This window comes from Neolamprologus brichardi, chromosome 18 (assembly GCF_056152115.1).
Source record: "Neolamprologus brichardi isolate AB-2024 chromosome 18, ASM5615211v1, whole genome shotgun sequence".
Taxonomy (NCBI): Eukaryota; Metazoa; Chordata; class Actinopteri; order Cichliformes; family Cichlidae; genus Neolamprologus; species Neolamprologus brichardi.
The window spans coordinates 20341282-20359242 of record NC_142121.1 but is presented as its reverse complement, the minus strand read 5'-3'; the positions used below and the strand labels follow the sequence as shown (position 1 = coordinate 20359242).

Below are 17961 nucleotides of genomic sequence, written 5' to 3'. Positions count from 1 at the left end.
TTTGGGGATCAAGGGCGTAGCTATTTGGAATTTGTGATTTGAAGAAAGGGTATCATAATGCCTCTTTTCTTCAGCTTGAGCCCTCTCATTCTGCTTTCAGATCACCGATTAAACTCCCTTTGTTTGTTTCTTTAATTTGACCTCTCAGCACTTGTCTGGTATCATGCCCGCATTAGATCGGTGTTGGGGTTTTTTCTACAGTCATCTTTGCTGCCCTTCAGTAAGTGTGCACATAGGTGTGATGGAAGCAGCCTTAAAGTGCTTAATTTGCATGGTTTGTTACATTCCATTGTTTCACTGTGTATTTAGTATCGGAAGCTCTCTAAGCTGAATGATGTCAGCATGGCTTTTAAGCTATTACATTTGATGACATCATCTACTGTGTGTGTATATATATTGTTGTGTTTTACAAAGTTCTCCATAGCTGTGGGATGCACTGACTATGGGAATCAGTAGCATTGTTAGCATTTGAATCACTGTGTCTAACATTCACTCACCCGTCTAAGTGTTTGGACCCATTACTATTCCAGTCTACTCAGTTTGTGAAGTAATTCTAATAATATTTTGATTAAAAACGTTTGAGATCTTCTCAGTATAAAATCAATATGTCCATCTCACCCAAACACACAGCACAACAAACTGTTTTATACTTAATATGCTTAGATGTGTTACTTAGTTTGTGTTGCGGTTTTTGCGGCTGCTTCAAATGGCACTGTCATATTAGGCAGCTTAATAACAGAAGAAACAGTTAACTGTGATCTTGTGGATGGAGGAGCAACTTTTCCTGCGTCCAGGCTGGCCTATTAGAAGCGCGTACCTAGCAGCCAATCACAGGCACTCACTCCTCAGCTCCTCTAATCGTGGATTAGCCACAACCGACTGCAGTCTACAGCACTGGGAGTGAAAGGTAGTCACTGCCATTCAGGCTCGGTTTTATTATTAGCTCTCTTGGATTTGGCAGCAGATTTTTTCCCCTCTCTCTCAGCAGCAGCGACTTCTGCGTTGCGCAACCAAGTAGGCTGCAGATTTTGGGATCTCAGGTAAAGGTGTGGGATTACCGAAGAGACAAGCGACCAAATACTTAGACGCTGCTGTAGTAGGTCAGGTAGGACTCGATCCATGGCCCTTTAATTTAAACCCACAACGTAGTAACGCCGCTCCGTTTAAAGCACCGCTCCGTTTTCGCTTCCCGATGTTCAAGACGGCCAATTACCCGAGCGTGGATCCTGCGCCCACCATCATGCACGGCACTTGGTTTACCACGGGATGCCGAGAAAACACGCCCGTGGCGGTGGAGAAACCTAAGAAAAAGGCGTTCAGCTTGGTCAAAATAATGTCTCTGAACAACAAGAAGGGGCACGGCCAGCATCCGCACAATAACAACAACAACACCATGCCTTTTACGATCCACTGTCATATCGGGAAAGAGATAAAGCACATTTGCAGCAATTGCAGCCGCGGAAACGACACGCAGGACGGTGAGTAGGCTCAAACCTTGTGTGGTTTCGCCCATAGTAGGTTTGCGGTAGCTGTTACCATCCAGGATGCACACATCTGAAGATGGCTACGTTGCTTCTGTTTTTTTTTGTTTTTAAAAAATATGCGATTTGATAAGCAGGCTGTGTGAAGATACAGTTGAGGATAGTGTTTTTTTCCCCCTCGAGGGACAGAATATATTCTTTTAGTGTCGATGTGCATTGAAATGACACCACTCTCCTGAAGGAGAGTGAATCACTGTTGCTGCTGTGGAAACTGCCTCTGACTGGATCAGAACTTCTTACAGGGTTGGGCTGCTCATATTTTGAACTGTTAATTGTCGTTTGACCGCAAAAATACGCTGCGTCTTTTGTTTTTTAATTGTCATTAGATCTCAGTATTAACCTCTCGCACGAAGCTGTGCAGGCTGTTTGCACAAAGCCTATTTTTTCCCCCCACTTAGGTGTCATTACATCATCACTCAGCCATCTTGGCATGCAAAAAAGTGTTGTTAATTAAAACCAGCAGCATCAGTTGCTCGTGTTACAGTGGTGGAGAATGTAGGTTATAATGATTCTGCCGTACAATCAGACTGATGTCAAGAAGAGGAAGAAAAGAGGAAAATTCCAATGAATTTGGACACTTGGAAGAGGATTTCCTTATTTTTTCTTGTGCAGATTTTAGGATTTTCTCACAATTACAATTGCATCATCACACATTTACAGTGTAGACTTTGATTCTATGTGTACTGGTTTTAAATAGTTCAGCACAACAACATAAAAAAAAGAAAAATATCTGGTAGTAAACACTGTATTTTGGGATAAGAGGGCTTTTGAGTGCACACTGAGATACCCACACCTGTGGGGAGATAGTATCCAGAGGTTTTATCTTCACAGGAAGGCCCAACTGCTTTACTGCAGTTTCTATTGTGTGCATTTGAAAAAAAATTATAATAAAAATAAAGTAAATATATATATATATATATATATATATATATATATATATATATATATATATATATATATATATATATATATATATATATATATATATATATATATATGTATATACTTTATTTTTATTATAATTATTTTTTAAATATATATATATATATATATATATATATATATATATATATATATATATATATATATTTACTTTATTTTTATTATAATTATTTTATATATATATATTATTATTATTATTATTATATTTTTTTTTTTTTTTTTTTTTCCCAAACCCATACTCCTTTTTGAGTTAAGGTTGTGGTACTTAACACTAAGTAGTGTTTAATGTTATGAAGCAATGCCTTAAGCACTGAAGTTGCTAACAGTGAGTCATTACCGCCACTCTCTCTGTCATACAGTACAGCAGCTTGTTACTTGGCTCCTGGATGTGGCTCAACTTAGAGCTCGTTGTCTTCCTGTCTCTATCTGGCCTTTAGGCTGCTAATAAAACCATTTGAATCTCTCCTGGATTCAATTAACACTGACTGCTGGGTTATTTATAGAGTGCTGTGGTGGCAGGATTTCCAAGGATGCTGCAGAGCATTCAAATAATGGTCCGTGGGACTGATTTCAGCACTGCATTATCGCCACATTTATTTACTGTCTCATTGCCCCAGGGAGGCGGCTGTCCTGTTAAGCGGTATGTCTGTGTTGGCAAACATTGCAAAAGTGATGCAATTATTAAAAGAATAAACAAACAAACAAACACCCTCAGATTCCATGACTGCATGTCACGGGTGATGATCTGATGCGACGGGGTGACATTGACAACAGATGTGACACGATGTGCTAGAGGGTCACCTCGTGCGTCCATGCTCTGGACTTTTGACACTGCTGATTTTAGGGGGTTTCTTTGGTGGTTTTTGAGTTTTTCTGTTTGCTTCTATTGCGTGCTCATAAGATACTTTAAAGGTTATTTGTGTCATCTTTTTAATAGCTTCCAAGAGTTTTGAGAGAATTCTAAGACATTCCCAAGCGATGCTGTTCATTCTAATAAAAAAAAATGTCTGTTTATTGTTTGTCTTAATCGCTCTCGCTGCAAGATTGTGTAGTTTCTGTATGGGTGCATGTGCAAACTGATTTGAAAAGTCTGCACATTTATCATTCAGTAATGATGTATTTTGGCAATTATAAATGCAGAGATGATTAATTTAAACAACCAAGGCGAGCTGATCACTTGCTGCTAAGATGCATGCAGATGATGAAATGCAGCTTAAAAACATGCGTTGTCCTGACTAATCAGCTGTTCTTGCACGCAGTTGCATTTGAGATATTTTGCTATTCTGATTAAATGTTTTTTTGACTACATAAAAGACTAAGTTTAAAGATTAAGTTTTAAAGTAAGGAGAAGAGAGAAGAGCTTTTTGGCATTGCATAATTCTTTTTTCTTTTCTTTTCTTTTTTTTTTAAAATCTCACAAGCTGCCAAGTAGGTTTAAGTCAGATTTTCAGCTTGAGTCCCCTTCGTTATTAATCATCCGCCTTTTGTATTCTTATCCAGCAGCCAGCTTTCCTCTCGGTGTTACATTTTAAGTGCTGTTTGTAGCCGTTTGCATTCGCAGTTATTTCTTCGTGTAATATTTTGTGTTTGAGCAAATTACTTAACATTCTTTGGTTCTGAAGTCAAACAGTACTTAAAAGATTATAGGGCCGGGCCTCGTGAATATTTGATGAAGAGCTGAAAGATTCCCCCTTAATGAGGTGCTCATCAGTCAGTCTACAGCCTAGAACTGTTTAGACCCAGAGCAAATCCTGCATAATGCCATATGATGTGCAGGTTTGTTTATGCTCTTATTCAGCCTCATCTAGTTAGTGCTGAATTCTGGAGGCTGCTTGGCACAGATTATTTCTGCTTGGATATTAAAAAACAAAAGTGTTTGCTGCCTTTAGTTATCATCCAGACTATCCATCACCTCCTCTGGATCCTCACCTAAACTAAATCTGTTTTGTTTTCTCTCCCCCTTACAGCGGAGGAAGTAGAGAGGCTTGCCGCCATGCGCTCGGAGTCCTTGGTCTCCGGTACCCACACTCCACCCATCCGTCGGCGGAGCAAGTTTGCAACTCTGGGGCGGCTCCTCAAGCCCTGGAAATGGAGAAAGAAGAAGAGCGAGAAGTTCAAGCAGACATCAGCTGGTACGTCACATCTTTTCATAATTTATCTGCATAATAGTGACACAAGTATAATAACTCCAATGCTTGTAAAGACTGTACCCTGTGTGGTTTCCGTTTTTTTTTGGGGGGGGGGGGGGGGGGGGGGGGGAGGGAAATCAATGCATATCCTTTGGTCAAAAGAAAAATTGATTAAGTTTTTCAGTCTCCAGGGTGAGTCACAATGCAGCAAATTGATTCAGTGTAGCGCTGGAGTTTCATGTTTTGAGGTCTCTTTAGAGTTGCTTTGATCTTTCAGCTCAGTGCTGTCAGGGTCGAGTGAAGGACGTGGTCTCTTCAGATCCGGCTGTATTTATTTTCCTCGACTGACACATCCTGAATTTTTCTGTCAGCCTCTTGGAAAGGAGGCACTTTGTCAGACTGTAGCTCCCAGGCTCGAAGAAGCATCCCTGCTTTTATGGACGGGAGCTAAATCCAGTGTGAACAGAACAGGATGTTCTCATTTAGTAACATTATTCAATTAACATTTTCTGGTGTGAGTTTGCTGAATGATTCAGTATCTGTCGGGTTTGCTCATGGTTTCTTTGGCTGCTGTTTCAGTCTTGACCGTTTTAATTTTTGCGACCTCTTTTCGTCAGCTGTACAAGATGTGTGCTTGACTTTTCTTTTTTTTTTTTTAACTGTAGCTGCCTTTGAGTTGTTTAATACTTAAAAAAAAAAAAACTGTATTTTTGAAGTGTGTACTTGATAACACAGCCACAGAGATTCTGTCTGTTCACTGGTACAGTCATGTCAGCCCTGTGATAATAGCATCTCTCTTGTTGTGGTTAAGGACAGTAATCAAAAGCTGAGCCAACAAAAGATGATTTCTGTTTCAATGGTGGTAATGCTGAGTGGAGCTGAGAGAAATGACGCTTTTCATTGCTTTTGTTATCCACTTGTTTTGTGTGCATAATGCTTCTGTCCCCAAATAATGCTGTTGCTACTATTGTTCTATTCAATCCTTTTTGATGGGCATTTTTGAGCTGCCATACCACTGATGATCACCTTGTTAAGTTACAGGTGGTACGCAGTCTCACAAGAGACTTCGATGCTCAGGCAGGCACATTGGCCTCAGAGAGACCACAGCTCTGTCTCATCCTTTTTTAGCGTGAACCTAACTCTGAAAGTTCCAAATAAGTGGAATGTGGCCTGAACTTCTGCAACTGGCAGTGGTAGAATTGAAGCCACAAGCGTGCAATTGTGCAATAAATTGAAATGACAGGAGCTGGCAGAAGGATTTTTAACTGTAGCAAGAGAGCGTCTAAGAAAACTCACAGGGTCACGTCCTTATTATTGAAATGCACATTTGGTTGTTATTAAGATAATTACAAGTGTTTCCAGGTTAACATTAATGAAAAGAATTATACACCATGAATCATTGAGTTTTAATGACAATAATAATGTGTTCCAGTGGCACATCGTGGTGCAAGTTTGCACCAGGTGTTCACAAAACATCAATCTTATGGTCAGAGAATGATTAATAAGTCATTAGACGTATTTTAGAGAAGGCCCAATGGCTGGTATTTTGTCTTAGTATAGTCACTAGATGAGAAATTCTGCTAAGCTTGAGGAAAGTAGGTTAACTGTACGATGCAGAGGAATCCTGTGATTACTGAAAATGTATTTTTGCTTCATTGAGAAATAAAAAATATCCAAGAAAAAAGTTTTATTTAGAAAAGGTAACATTTTCTTGGCGCTTCACATACAACATGACAACGACATCACTCTGCTCTGTATTATTTCCTATGGCTCGCTGCACACAAACGTTGTTCTCGTGGCCAGCCATGTATTGAACTTCAGCCATGACTGTGAAGTACAATTATGTAAGGAAAATGGAAAAAAAAAGTTTTTATAAGCCTTTATGCAGTTGTATGAAAAGTTAGCGCTTCCACTGGAATTAAGTGGGTTGAGTAGCAGGTTAGTAGCCAGGTTCTTCTAATCTAATGCTCTTTATTAGGTGATTATCAGTAAGTGTGAGCACCTGTATAAAAACATGGGTTTTGGTCGTTTGCACAACTGGAGCAGGTGTGAGTTCACACAGTGCCACAATCTTCCAAGGATTGAATGTCCAGGAAAATTCACCCCAAGATCAGACCATGCTTAGAAAAACGGCAAAAAACTCGAGAGCTACATCTTAGTCTGTACAGCTTAGTTGGCATGGGAAATGCTGAAGTTCACTGCTGTACAATTAGAAGAAGACTGAACAAGTATGGCATGAAGTTTATTTCAAATTTGGGCAGAAACAATAAAAAGTCAGTAAAACCTAAGTGAAACGGATCACTTTTTTAAATAGTTTGCTCTTTTCAGACAGATTCTGAGAAAGACTCTGTGCAGTATAACCTTTAGCAAGTTTGTGTTTAAAGGAATAATTTTTCACCTTATCAAGGAAACTGTGTTGTATACTTGCCCTCATTTAATTAGCCATGCCAACATGACAGTATTTTATTACTGACCTGTTGTCAGCAGGTATAAGAACGCTGCTGCCACATGCTACTACCAGCTATTGACTTGTTTTAGTACACTATCATTAATAGCTGAAAACTGCATTTGTCTGCAAGAGTATTAGAGTATTTGTCTGTTGCTTAAGCAATCAGCAAAAATGTGCAATGGTTATAGTTGCATTGCTATGGTCTTGGCCTTAGATGGTCCTTGTTTGTCTTTTGTGTCTAAAGTAGTCTGTGCTTACCTTATTGTTGATTACAACTCCTGTATCAATAGGGAGTAGACCAGCCACTGGGCAGGAAGATGTTGTCATGGATAATTGGACACTGAGCACAGTAGAGGATTATGAATGTGTTGTGATCTTAAGCAGATGAAGGCCAGCTCTGGGAGGCTGCACTCTTTACCTCAGGAAGGAATGAGGGAGGAGAAGCATCTGACAGCAGGATGTCTTATCATGCTGTCTTATTGTGCTTGGTAAATTTTTACAGCCAGCTTGTATCAGGAAGAGATCTTAGCGAGAAGAGATTTATCAAAAGAACATGCATGCTGTAGTCTGATGTTATCAGGGAGTCTATTTTTAATCTAATTAGCACATTTCCCTATGAACAGCAGTCATCCAATTGCACTACTCATGCTGGATGTTCGCATGATTTTTAACAAAAAGGACATATTTCATACGTGTCCATTGTACACTGTATGAAGGGAGAAGTTGATTGCCTATTGCATGCCTGTTGTGTCCTTTATAGGTGTTAAAGTGTATTTTAGCCATACTCAAGCCTCTGAGGTCTGAGGTTTAACGCTTGAGTTCCTCATTGATAGAAGACACCATCAAAGTTTTATTACAGTTTTTTGTGAGCGTCAGACTGAGAGAAACGCCTCAGTAAAAGACTCCACTTTAAGCTACTGTGCCTCAGGGTTTGTAGGATGTGTTCTGACTATCTGGGTCACTTCGCAGTGGAATTTACTTTTTTTTTTTTTTCTTTTTTTTCTTTCTAAAAAACTAAATGTAGTGTTCTCAGATCAGTAGAGGCTGAACTTAGATATGCCAGTTTCATTTAATATGCTCTCAGCTGAGTCTCCCCAATGAGTGTCTAATCTTCTCATCTTGGTACAGATTGAGTGGTTGGAGTGTTGGCCCATGATAACACTTTGGGCTATGGTAGACTTTTAAAATAGAACTTGGTTGATATTCAAGGTGATTTTGAAGGCTACTGCAGATTCTAATATACTGATATGGAGGTTTGCTTTGTACCCTTTGGTAGTGATAAGAGTGCATCCTGTTGGATGCTTTTAACTTGAGTACCTCAGCTGCACACTAAACTTATATAATAAACATTGTTACAAACTGACAAGTGATGACAACTACTCTGGTGTCCAAGTCAATAGCACTCTGTATCAAAGTCAGGTATTTTGAGGGAGTGGCATTTTTTCCCACTAAACAGACACTAAACAGACACTAAACACACACACACACACAATTGCGTGTGTGTGTGTGTCCCCTAGGACCTTCCTGATGAAATGAACATGAAATTCCACTTCTTGCACACTAATAATGTGCTGATTAAATATTAAACAGAGTGGGGGGTTTTAGGGGGGTTTGCGAGGCTGGCCAGAGTTTCATCTCCTTACTTCATGCTCGGCACACGTTCTGCACGTGTCCACTTTAATTTTACCAGCTTCCACTTTTGTTTCGCAAACATTCGTCGCCTGTCAAGTCTGAAGACATAATATCCTCATTAAGGCTTTTGAGTTAATGGTATTGCATAACTGTGTGCATCCCGCAGAAGAGCTCTTATGTCATACAGCTCTGAGTAATTGCTGTTCGTTTTGGATGAAACAAACTGGCGTAGTAATGACCTTTAACCCCAGGTTTCCCCACTCTGGCAACAAATTGGTGCTGTACTTCTTTATAAGGGTTAGGGTTAGAGTTTCATTTGAATGTTTGCTCTGTTAAACAAAAGACTAAAGAATAATTACTTGTGATGGGGATTTCAAAGTCTAAGTTAAACTGCAATGCAAGAGTTTTGAAAGTTTTAAGGAGAAAGCTTTTAGAGACTGCATTGTAATACCTATTATCTTTTATTATTAGATCTGGCAGAGGCAAATGTCTGGCAAAGATATTAACTTTCCGATAGATAGATAGATAGATTATCCAATAACTTCACAGTGCAGTTGTTACCACTAACCTAAAGTTGGTTGTGGGAGTTTTATGGAAATTGCTTGGTAATGTGCAAATATTTTATTTTTGATTAAATTTGTAGAGTACTCTGCTCATTAGCCACATGTTACCCAACAGCTGGAGATGATTGTAGAAACCCCAAAATATGGATGTTTTTAAATTAAGGAAAGGTTAAGAATGACTACATCTATTACATATTTGATCATTGTCAGTGCCACACATGATGTGCTGTGCAGCCTCAGCAAGCCTTAAACACATACTAGTGGGCTGAAAGAACAGGAGATACGCTTGAAAACGTAACCAAGTATTGATGTGCTTGGCTTCAACATTAGAGCACAATATGGTATCAACCAACGTTACCCCCCAAATAGCTCAGACCACCATCCTGCTGCTTTTTTCCTTAAACTGAGAATGGAAGAAACAGTGGACCATCACCTCCTGACTCATGGTTAATGTACTGCCTATGTGAGCGTAAACCAGGGACTCGCATTCCCATCCAAAATCCAATTAACAACCTGTGGCCACATCCACTCTTCTGTTCCAAGTCCTGCATTCATTGTTGAGCTGACATTCCCACGTGGCGAGGCTATGGACTAAGCATATGAAAGGATAAAAACTCCAATATGCCAACTTGGCAGCTGAAGTAAAGGAGTGTGGCATATTGGGGAATATTCGGTCATGTATGCTCGCTCCCCAAAAAATATGTTTAACTTTTTAACTAATTCCTTGCTCAGGGCTGATCAAAAAGCTTTGGAAAGCTTTTGAAGTAAGCATTCATGATGAACATCTGGTACCATAGAGAAACTCAAAAAGAAGCGTAGTGATTTTGACTTATTTTGAGCAGTGGGCTTAAAGTGTAATGTGCTGTGAACGATGTGCAAGGAATAGAGAGGTCAAGATGCCAGTGTATTTTTGTCCAATGTGCTCTGAATATGTAGTAGCACTGAACATTTTTGATTTCAGAAGTCAGGGCTTCTGATATGTCAAGGACTCATACCAGGTACAGGGTGTACGAGTCTCCTGTGCAGCGTGCTCAACTGTTGTTGTTGCTCATCCTCATTTCACGTTCTTAATTAGCTTCTGTGCAAGATTAGATTTTAAAATGAGTAACAACTTCTTTTCTTCTTTTTTTTTAGTATTTTACTGCTTTCGTTCAGCCTACTGATAGAAGATCTTAAGTGCCTCAACTCGCAAAGCCTAAAAATAGAAGCAAACAGTAGCTATGGGACATGGCATCTTTTGCATAATAAATTACTATGAGAAGCATTGCTGGAATATCTTTTTTTATCCTTTATCTGTGTTACACGGGGAACAGTTTCTAATTGTTCTAACTGTTCAGCAGAGACGACTGATTATCTTTACAGCAAAATCTAGGGTTCAGTTCTGCTGTTTTCTTAAATGAAGTTGCTTAGATTTGTCCATGATAGTGCCTCTGGATCTGTGTAATGAAGATAAAACTAAAGGCATACAATAGTGACTGATATCCATTTCACACAAAAAGAAAACCTGTGGGTTTTTTTTTTTTTGGCTAGACCAGATGTTTGATTGGTCATTTTTTTTCCTGATTGCTGAACACTTTGAGTAAAGGAAACAAATAAGCAAGTAAATAAATATTTCTTTGACTTGTGATGCAAACGAGAAACTGAGTTGCTTTAGCATCACTGTACTTTTGTTAGCATATTGCTAGTAATTTTGATGTTTGTTACTTATTTATTACATTTCTAGGCATTTGGAAATGTTACATCAAAAGTGGTTGATGTGAATGCGTCTTTAAAAAAAAAATGTTGTGAAACACATGACCACATCCATGTTGTGAATTGTTTAGCCTGGGTTAAACAAAGAAATAACGGTCGTAGTTTTTTGAATGACAAGTTACAGTGTTAAAACCTTTTTATCACACTCCTTTTCTTTACAACATCAGCTTTGGAGAGGAAGATGTCAATGCGACAGAGCAGAGATGAGCTTATCAAGAGAGGAGTGCTGAAGGAGATCTTTGAAAAAGGTGAGCTGATTTTCTGCAGTTTCTCTCTGATTTAACAGATGGAAACTGTTTCAGATTTAAGTAGAAATTACAAGAAGGGTAACGGTGGTGTACCAAACTGAAAGGTCCTCAGTTATTCATCTCCTTATTAATCAGTAGCCTCTGGTGTGCACTCTTCAAGATTTGGCACAGAGCTTCAAGAGATAGAATCTTTCATTATAGAAAATTTGTGGCTTTAAAAAAAAAAAAAACCCGTTTGATCTGGATTTGATGTGCTTTACACAACCTAAAGATATATTTTATTATGTTTGAATCAGACAACAGGGGGCTTGATGCCGCAGGACATCAAAAACAAAGTCAGAGAAGCTCGGCTGACTCTTGCCAAGATGTGAGGAGAGCAGATAAGAAAAAATGATAGCCTGTATATAAAAGATAGACACAGCTTCTGGACCTTAAAGGTGAAGCCAATGCATTGAACCTTTTTTCTTTCTAATGGCCCAAAGGGGGTGGGTTGGAATAAAAAGAATTGTATACAAGAGTGTGAGAAAACAGTGCTACTGATCACTTGATCTGTGAGTATAGTAAACAGTTTTTTGACAAGTTCAAGATCATAATTGCTAGTTTCATGTGTTACTGATTACAACATGATATTCATTACACTGAATACAACATGATATTCAAAACACTGTATGCTTTTGGGTCCATGCTTACCTCAGGTTTACCACTTCTCAAACCCAGTTTTAAAATATAAAGATGGCAGTCATGAAAGGGCTTAATTAGGATTGGACTTGATCAACCAATGACTGATGTCACAATAGCTACGTCCATCTTTTATATACAGTTTATGGAAGATTTTGGCTTTCATTATTTTTTTGAAAAACTGATTTTAATAGCTAAATGTGAAAACACTGTATGCTGTGACAGTGAATGAGTACACATTGCATAAACTCAACTCATGGAAAAAGAAGAAAGACAAGACAGGTGAAGCTACTAAGCAGTGGTGACTAAAACAACCACTCATTACAGCCAAGGTGTGCAGAAAAGCATCTCCAAACATGGAACATGTTAAATGGTTCAGTATCTCCCATCACAGTGTTGAAAGCTACTGTATTGTATCATAGATCCTTCCTAAAGCACCGGCTTCAAAATGAAAGCCTAGAAATGATGCCTGAATAAAGAGCTTGATAAACTACAACAAATTATTAGTTTATATTTAGTTAATAATAAAAAAATAACAACAAGTCCCCTTGAGGATTTTTTTGAATGTTAAAAAGATTAGAGGAGTGAAACGTTCTTGTGATTTTCTATTTAAAAAAACAAATTCCATAGCTAAGATGGAATTTGGGAATATGGGAGGCATGCTGTATAAATGCACTGGCAGTCAGAAAATATGTGATCAGCACTGTGACTTGCACTGTCAGCCTTTAAGTGTGATCATGCAAAAAACAAACATCAAATGGATGAGAACTATAAAAGAATTAAAATTCAAAAGTTCTGTCAAACTGCTTGTCTGCTGCTGTTCCACGGTCTGGTGTGTGCTGATAAAAAAGCTCTCGGGTTTGTAAACAGTCCAAGCCCCCAGTGTCTCAAAAACACCTCAAGTTCATTTTAAACTTAGTTTATGCAGTCTTTTTAGAAAGTGTCTTTCTTGTGTAGTCAAATGCATTTTTGACTGTTTACAGATTGATAGTTTCTTCCTTCTGTTTTAGCAACCGTTGAATTCCGATCCTCAATGGATGGCAGCGTCTGCACTCAGGAGCCCTCTATGAAATCGTCGATGGTCTTGCCCACTAAGAAATCTGTTGGCTATCCAGGTGACCATCAGGACAACCCTGCCAAACCACCGCTTTACCATAAACAGCCTCCTGCTCTCCCCCCAAAGCCTTTCTCTAGGATCCCAAACCACAGCACAGGTCAGTTGTCCTAGATTATGGTCCGTTCCATGCCTGTGCAGCTTTAATCACTCCAGGCAATATGTTTTTTTTCTAGAACTTTTCTTTAATCCAAGCAGAATAAATACAACATAATATACACTTGATTTAATATTTTTCCTTAAAGTGCACATTGTTGGGTGTTGCTTCATTGATTAATTTTTAAAGTAAATACCAGGTACTTGTGTTGATAACTGCTTTGGCTTTAAACTGTACCTGTACAGCCACACATGCTCATAGGATTATGCTAGTCTCATTAAATCCCTCTCTGGTTGGGTCAGCTGGCTTTATCTGTCATTGTCAATCTGTCAGGAGAGAGAAGTGGCATTACTCTGGTGTAATTCCCCCACTCGGGGCTGATGTTTGAGCCGTTTCCACTCATCTGTCTTCTTTGTTTATCTATCTGCACCATAAACTGCAGTAGCTATGCCATGCATGACATTCATATAATAAGTCCAATGAATCTTCTTTTTGTCCTTTTTTTTTTAATTTAACAATTCCCTAGATTCTTGCCAGCCAATGAAGTTGCCCTGCATGCCTGGGGGAAAGCACTCTCCACCTCTGCCACCCAAGAAAGTGATGATTTGCGTGCCTCCAGGGGGGCTGGACTCCTCATCCTCCCCTTCTCCATCCCCCAACCCCCTCAACTCTCTCCCACAAAAGTCTGCCCCTCCCCAGGGCATGCCTTCCCTACATGGCACCTTACTGCCCTCCCAGCTTATCGGTCTAGCCGGTCTACACCAGAGCCACGGTCACCCGCTCCAGCTTCAGTACGGCAGCTTACACGCCCCCAGTCGGATCATCGAGGAGCTCAATAAAACCCTGGCACTCTCCATGCAGAGGTTTGAAAGGTTAGTAGCTCTCAGTTCTGGTCATTCAATCTGATTGTGGGAAGGCAGGGAAGGATTATGGCTCAGTTTCTGTCTGTAAATCACATGTAATATCTTAAGTAAACTTAAACAATGCTGCGTGTGTATGTTTAAAAATGACACAGATGGATCTTATGTAACAGAACTACACTCATCAGTCACAACACGGGGAGGGCCACGATAGGCAGCAGGAGAACATTAAATTACAGAAAACATAGAAAGAAAATGGACAAATGTAATAAACTGATCAAATTGTGATGCTGACCAAGACGTATCAGAGTGAACATGTTGAATATATCTGGGACTCTCCACCATTTGGTCTTAGAACTGAAGAAGCTTTTTGGATGAGAGGTGAAACATCTTCAAAAAACTTGAAGGAGTCCAGTCATTTTTCTTTCCAAGTTAGTGTACCATGACCTGGATGACTGAGAACCTTCACATGCATGAATATACCACCAAAACCTTCCCGGGGAGCAAAACAGAAAGGCTGCCTGGTCTGATGAGTGACATTTTCTTTTACATCATGTTGACACCTGGGTGTGTGAGAATTGGTTATCCGTAGAAGACATGAGTGCAAGATGCACCGTGGGAAGAAGATGAGGTGATTCTCAGGGAATGTTATGCCAGAATTGCATACACGTATAATATGTCATGGTAAAAACAAAGTACACCCAAACCCAAGGTTTTAGAATGTAATAAAATAATCATAATCATATTCGAGCCCTTAGCAGGTCTTAAAATTAGGTAAATACAACCTCAGATGAACAGTAATAAAAGACATGGTACAACATGTCACTATTTATTTAAAAAAATAAGCAAAAATGCAAAATTAGTAAGTGAAAAACAAAGTACAGCCTTACTGATTCCATGGGAATTGAGGGGGTAAGTAGCAGCTAGGTGCTGCAAATCAAATGCAATTGATGAATTGATTGGGAGCAAGTGTGAGGACCTCTATAAAAACAGCAATTTGGGTGGTAATGAATCTTAAAGAAGCACTTATTGCTGCATCAATCTGGGAAGGGTTATGAGGCCATTCCTAATTTGAAGTTCATCATTCTACAGTGTATAGAGTATGCAATATTCAAGAGAGCTGCCAATGTTTCCAGGAGTGGGTGTCCTATCACATTCATCCCAAGGTCAGACCATGCAGTGGTCAGCAAAAAGAAAACCAGAGGAATAAATTTCAGACTTTACTAGCCTCCGTTGGCATGCTAAATGTTAAAGTTCATGACAGTTCAATTAGAAAAAGACTTAACGAATATGTTTTATTTGGAAGAGCTGCCAGTAGAAAGCCTCTTTCTATCTAAAATAAATAAATAAATAAATATATATGGGAGCAGAGCTTAGGTTTGCAATGTTGCATGTGAAGAAGACTTCTTAAAAAATGTCTTTTGGACAAAGAAGACCAAAATAGAGATGCTTGGCCATAATGCACAGTGCCACATTTGATGAAAACGAAACAACATATTAGGACAAATACCTCATGTAAGGCAAGGTGGTGGAGGGGTGATGATTTGGGCTTCTTTTGCAGCCACAGGATCTGGCTACTTTGCAGTCACTGAGTTGACCATAAACTCCTGAAATTTAAGAGTCAGATGTGAGGCCATCTGTCCAAAAGCTAAAGCTTGGCTGAAATTGGGTCAAGCAGGACAATGATCCCAAGCACAGCAGAAAATCCACAGAATGATTTAAAAAGAAAATAATTAAGGCCCAGTCAAAGTCCAGACCTCAGCCTGACTGAAGTGTATCTTCAGAGAGCTGTGCATAAACAAATGCCCACAAGCTTCATTGAACTGAAGCAAAATTGTAAAGAAAAATGGTTCAAAATTCATTCAGCAACAATGTGAAAGACTGATAAAGTCAAGCAGAAAATGATTACTTCAAGTTCTTGCTGCTAAAGGTGGTATTTACCTCATTTTAAAACCTGGCAATACCTGATAACTTTTTATTATGTCCTTATATTTAAAACCTTAGAAATGACAGAGAGTTTAACTACATAGACAATGCTGCAGACCACGTCCACCCCATTACTAAAGCAATATTTCCTGATGGCAGTTGCTTGGAAATGGTGTAAGTAGCATCAAAAAGATCTGAACTTTTTTACTTGGCCTCTAGATTTTCAGTCCAATCAGTGGTATTTATTAAAAAAGTCTCATCCATACAGGCCCTGCATCACAGTTTGTAGAACTTAATGCATCTGATGCTAAAGTCCTTGTGTCTGATAGGAGAGGACACTTTCCAAGAGGTCTTATGGAGTCTGTGCACCAGAAAAGAGCTTCTTTTTTTTATCTGATGAGTTTCTGGTCATTATGGAGTAATGAATGTCTTGTTACTAAAAGCTGTCCCTAGAACAGGTCTAATCAGAGTAATCACTGAGAAATGTCATTAGCATAGAGTGTCCTCTTTTATTAGTATTTGTTTTTGTGGCACTGTGTCTGCTACTTTCAGATATGCTCTTGTGTTATTGAGGTCGCATCCTGCCAGCTCTGTAGCACTACCATACAGGTCTAAATCGGCACACTGCCTCACAGGGCAGCATGGCCTAATTTTGAAGTAAATGTGTGTATGTGTGGGCACAGGCGCATGGAGTAGGCGTCCCTCCAACAGTTGGCCTGACATAACATGACCAGCTGCTCTTTACAAGAGCTGCATTTCTTCATGTTTGGAGAAAAGGGACATGATAGCGGATTGCACATTATGTAACCTCTTACATTAGGATCTCTTTTTCACCAAAGCTATTCGAGTAGGGATAAGGAAGTAATGGCCCTGATGTTGCTCACAATTAGTCTGAAAGCCTGACGTGGTTACATCACAGTGTCCCATTATAACAACCTTCAGCTAGGCCGTTATTAATGAATCTGTCAAATATGTCACTGTTGCTTGCTAGTGCCAACCGGTGACTGCTTGTGAAAGTGAAGTTTATTCTCGTCAGGCTGCTGTTAATAATGCAAGTTGTATAATCCGTTACTCTTTTTTTCCTTCTGTGCAGCTCAGAGAATTGCATGGTATTGCGTAGGGCTTCGCAGAAATGCAGTTAGTTGGTATTCAGGCTTTTTGTACTGAAGTTTTCTTTCAGCTCCAGTTACACAGTGTATCTCCCCTCGCTTTATACTTGGATTAAAAACCCACTAAGCTATCATTATGTTCTGCACCAGAAGCCCAAAGCCAATTTATTGTTTTTGAGCCATTTTCATTTTCTGGGTTTTATGCGGGCTATTGTTTTAATAATACTGTATGAATTTAAGAAAAAAAAATGCTGAAAGATAATGGAGATGAAATATGATGATCTTCCCCATTTCAACTGGATTTTCTGGCTCAGGGTTTTCATAAATTCACCCTTTTAGCAAGGCCAAATAATATGGCCATCCTCCTAATCTGTCACAACCCTGTTCCAAGAAAAGTTGGCATGCTGTGTAAAATGTAAACAAGAGCACAGTGCAATGACTTTCAAATAATCTATTTTACAATGGTTCTAATATAACACTTTCCAGATGTTGAATTATGTACATTTTTTTAAAAAATATATATTTAAGGAGACGATTTTTTACTGTTTTAAGGTCTGTTTTGCTTGTTAGGGATTTCAATTTTCAGCATTTCAGTGTCATATTTTTTCCCCATTTCATAACCTGCCAGCTGTTTTCAGTGTGTGATAGGTCTAAACAGCAGGTAAGCTGGCCAATTTAGCACATGGACTCTTTAGCTACTGAGCTGTGGTTTTGTAATATGTGTATATGTTGTGATATGCCATTGTCTTGCTAAAATAAGCTAAGCCTTCACTCAAAAAGATGTCTGTATTTGGCAGCACATATTTCTCCAAATTGGAGTTGGCTTTTGAATTGCATGGTGAGGTTGACAAAGTATTTCTTATTTTAATTGGTCAGACAACAGGGCAGTTTTTCACTTTACCTTACTTCCCATTAAATGAA

At 39.1% G+C, this 17961-nt stretch overlaps 1 protein-coding gene across 2 annotated transcripts in view; it reads left to right on the top strand.

Annotated features, from left to right (window-relative positions):
* LOC102784041 (phosphatase and actin regulator 1-like) overlaps positions 1-17961 on the top strand; it is a 50920-nt gene that overhangs the window by 19762 nt on the left and 13197 nt on the right. The window contains exons 1-5 of one of the 2 annotated variants that reach the window (XM_006786426.3): positions 876-1478; positions 4451-4615; positions 11176-11256; positions 12945-13148; positions 13672-14017. In XM_006786426.3, the coding sequence (XP_006786489.1) occupies positions 1193-1478; positions 4451-4615; positions 11176-11256; positions 12945-13148; positions 13672-14017 (1082 nt within the window). In that variant the 5' untranslated portion in view covers positions 876-1192. Of the gene's footprint in view, positions 1-875; positions 1479-4450; positions 4616-11175; positions 11257-12944; positions 13149-13671; positions 14018-17961 lie in introns of those variants that run through there. The other variant, XM_006786427.3, reaches the window with a different exon arrangement.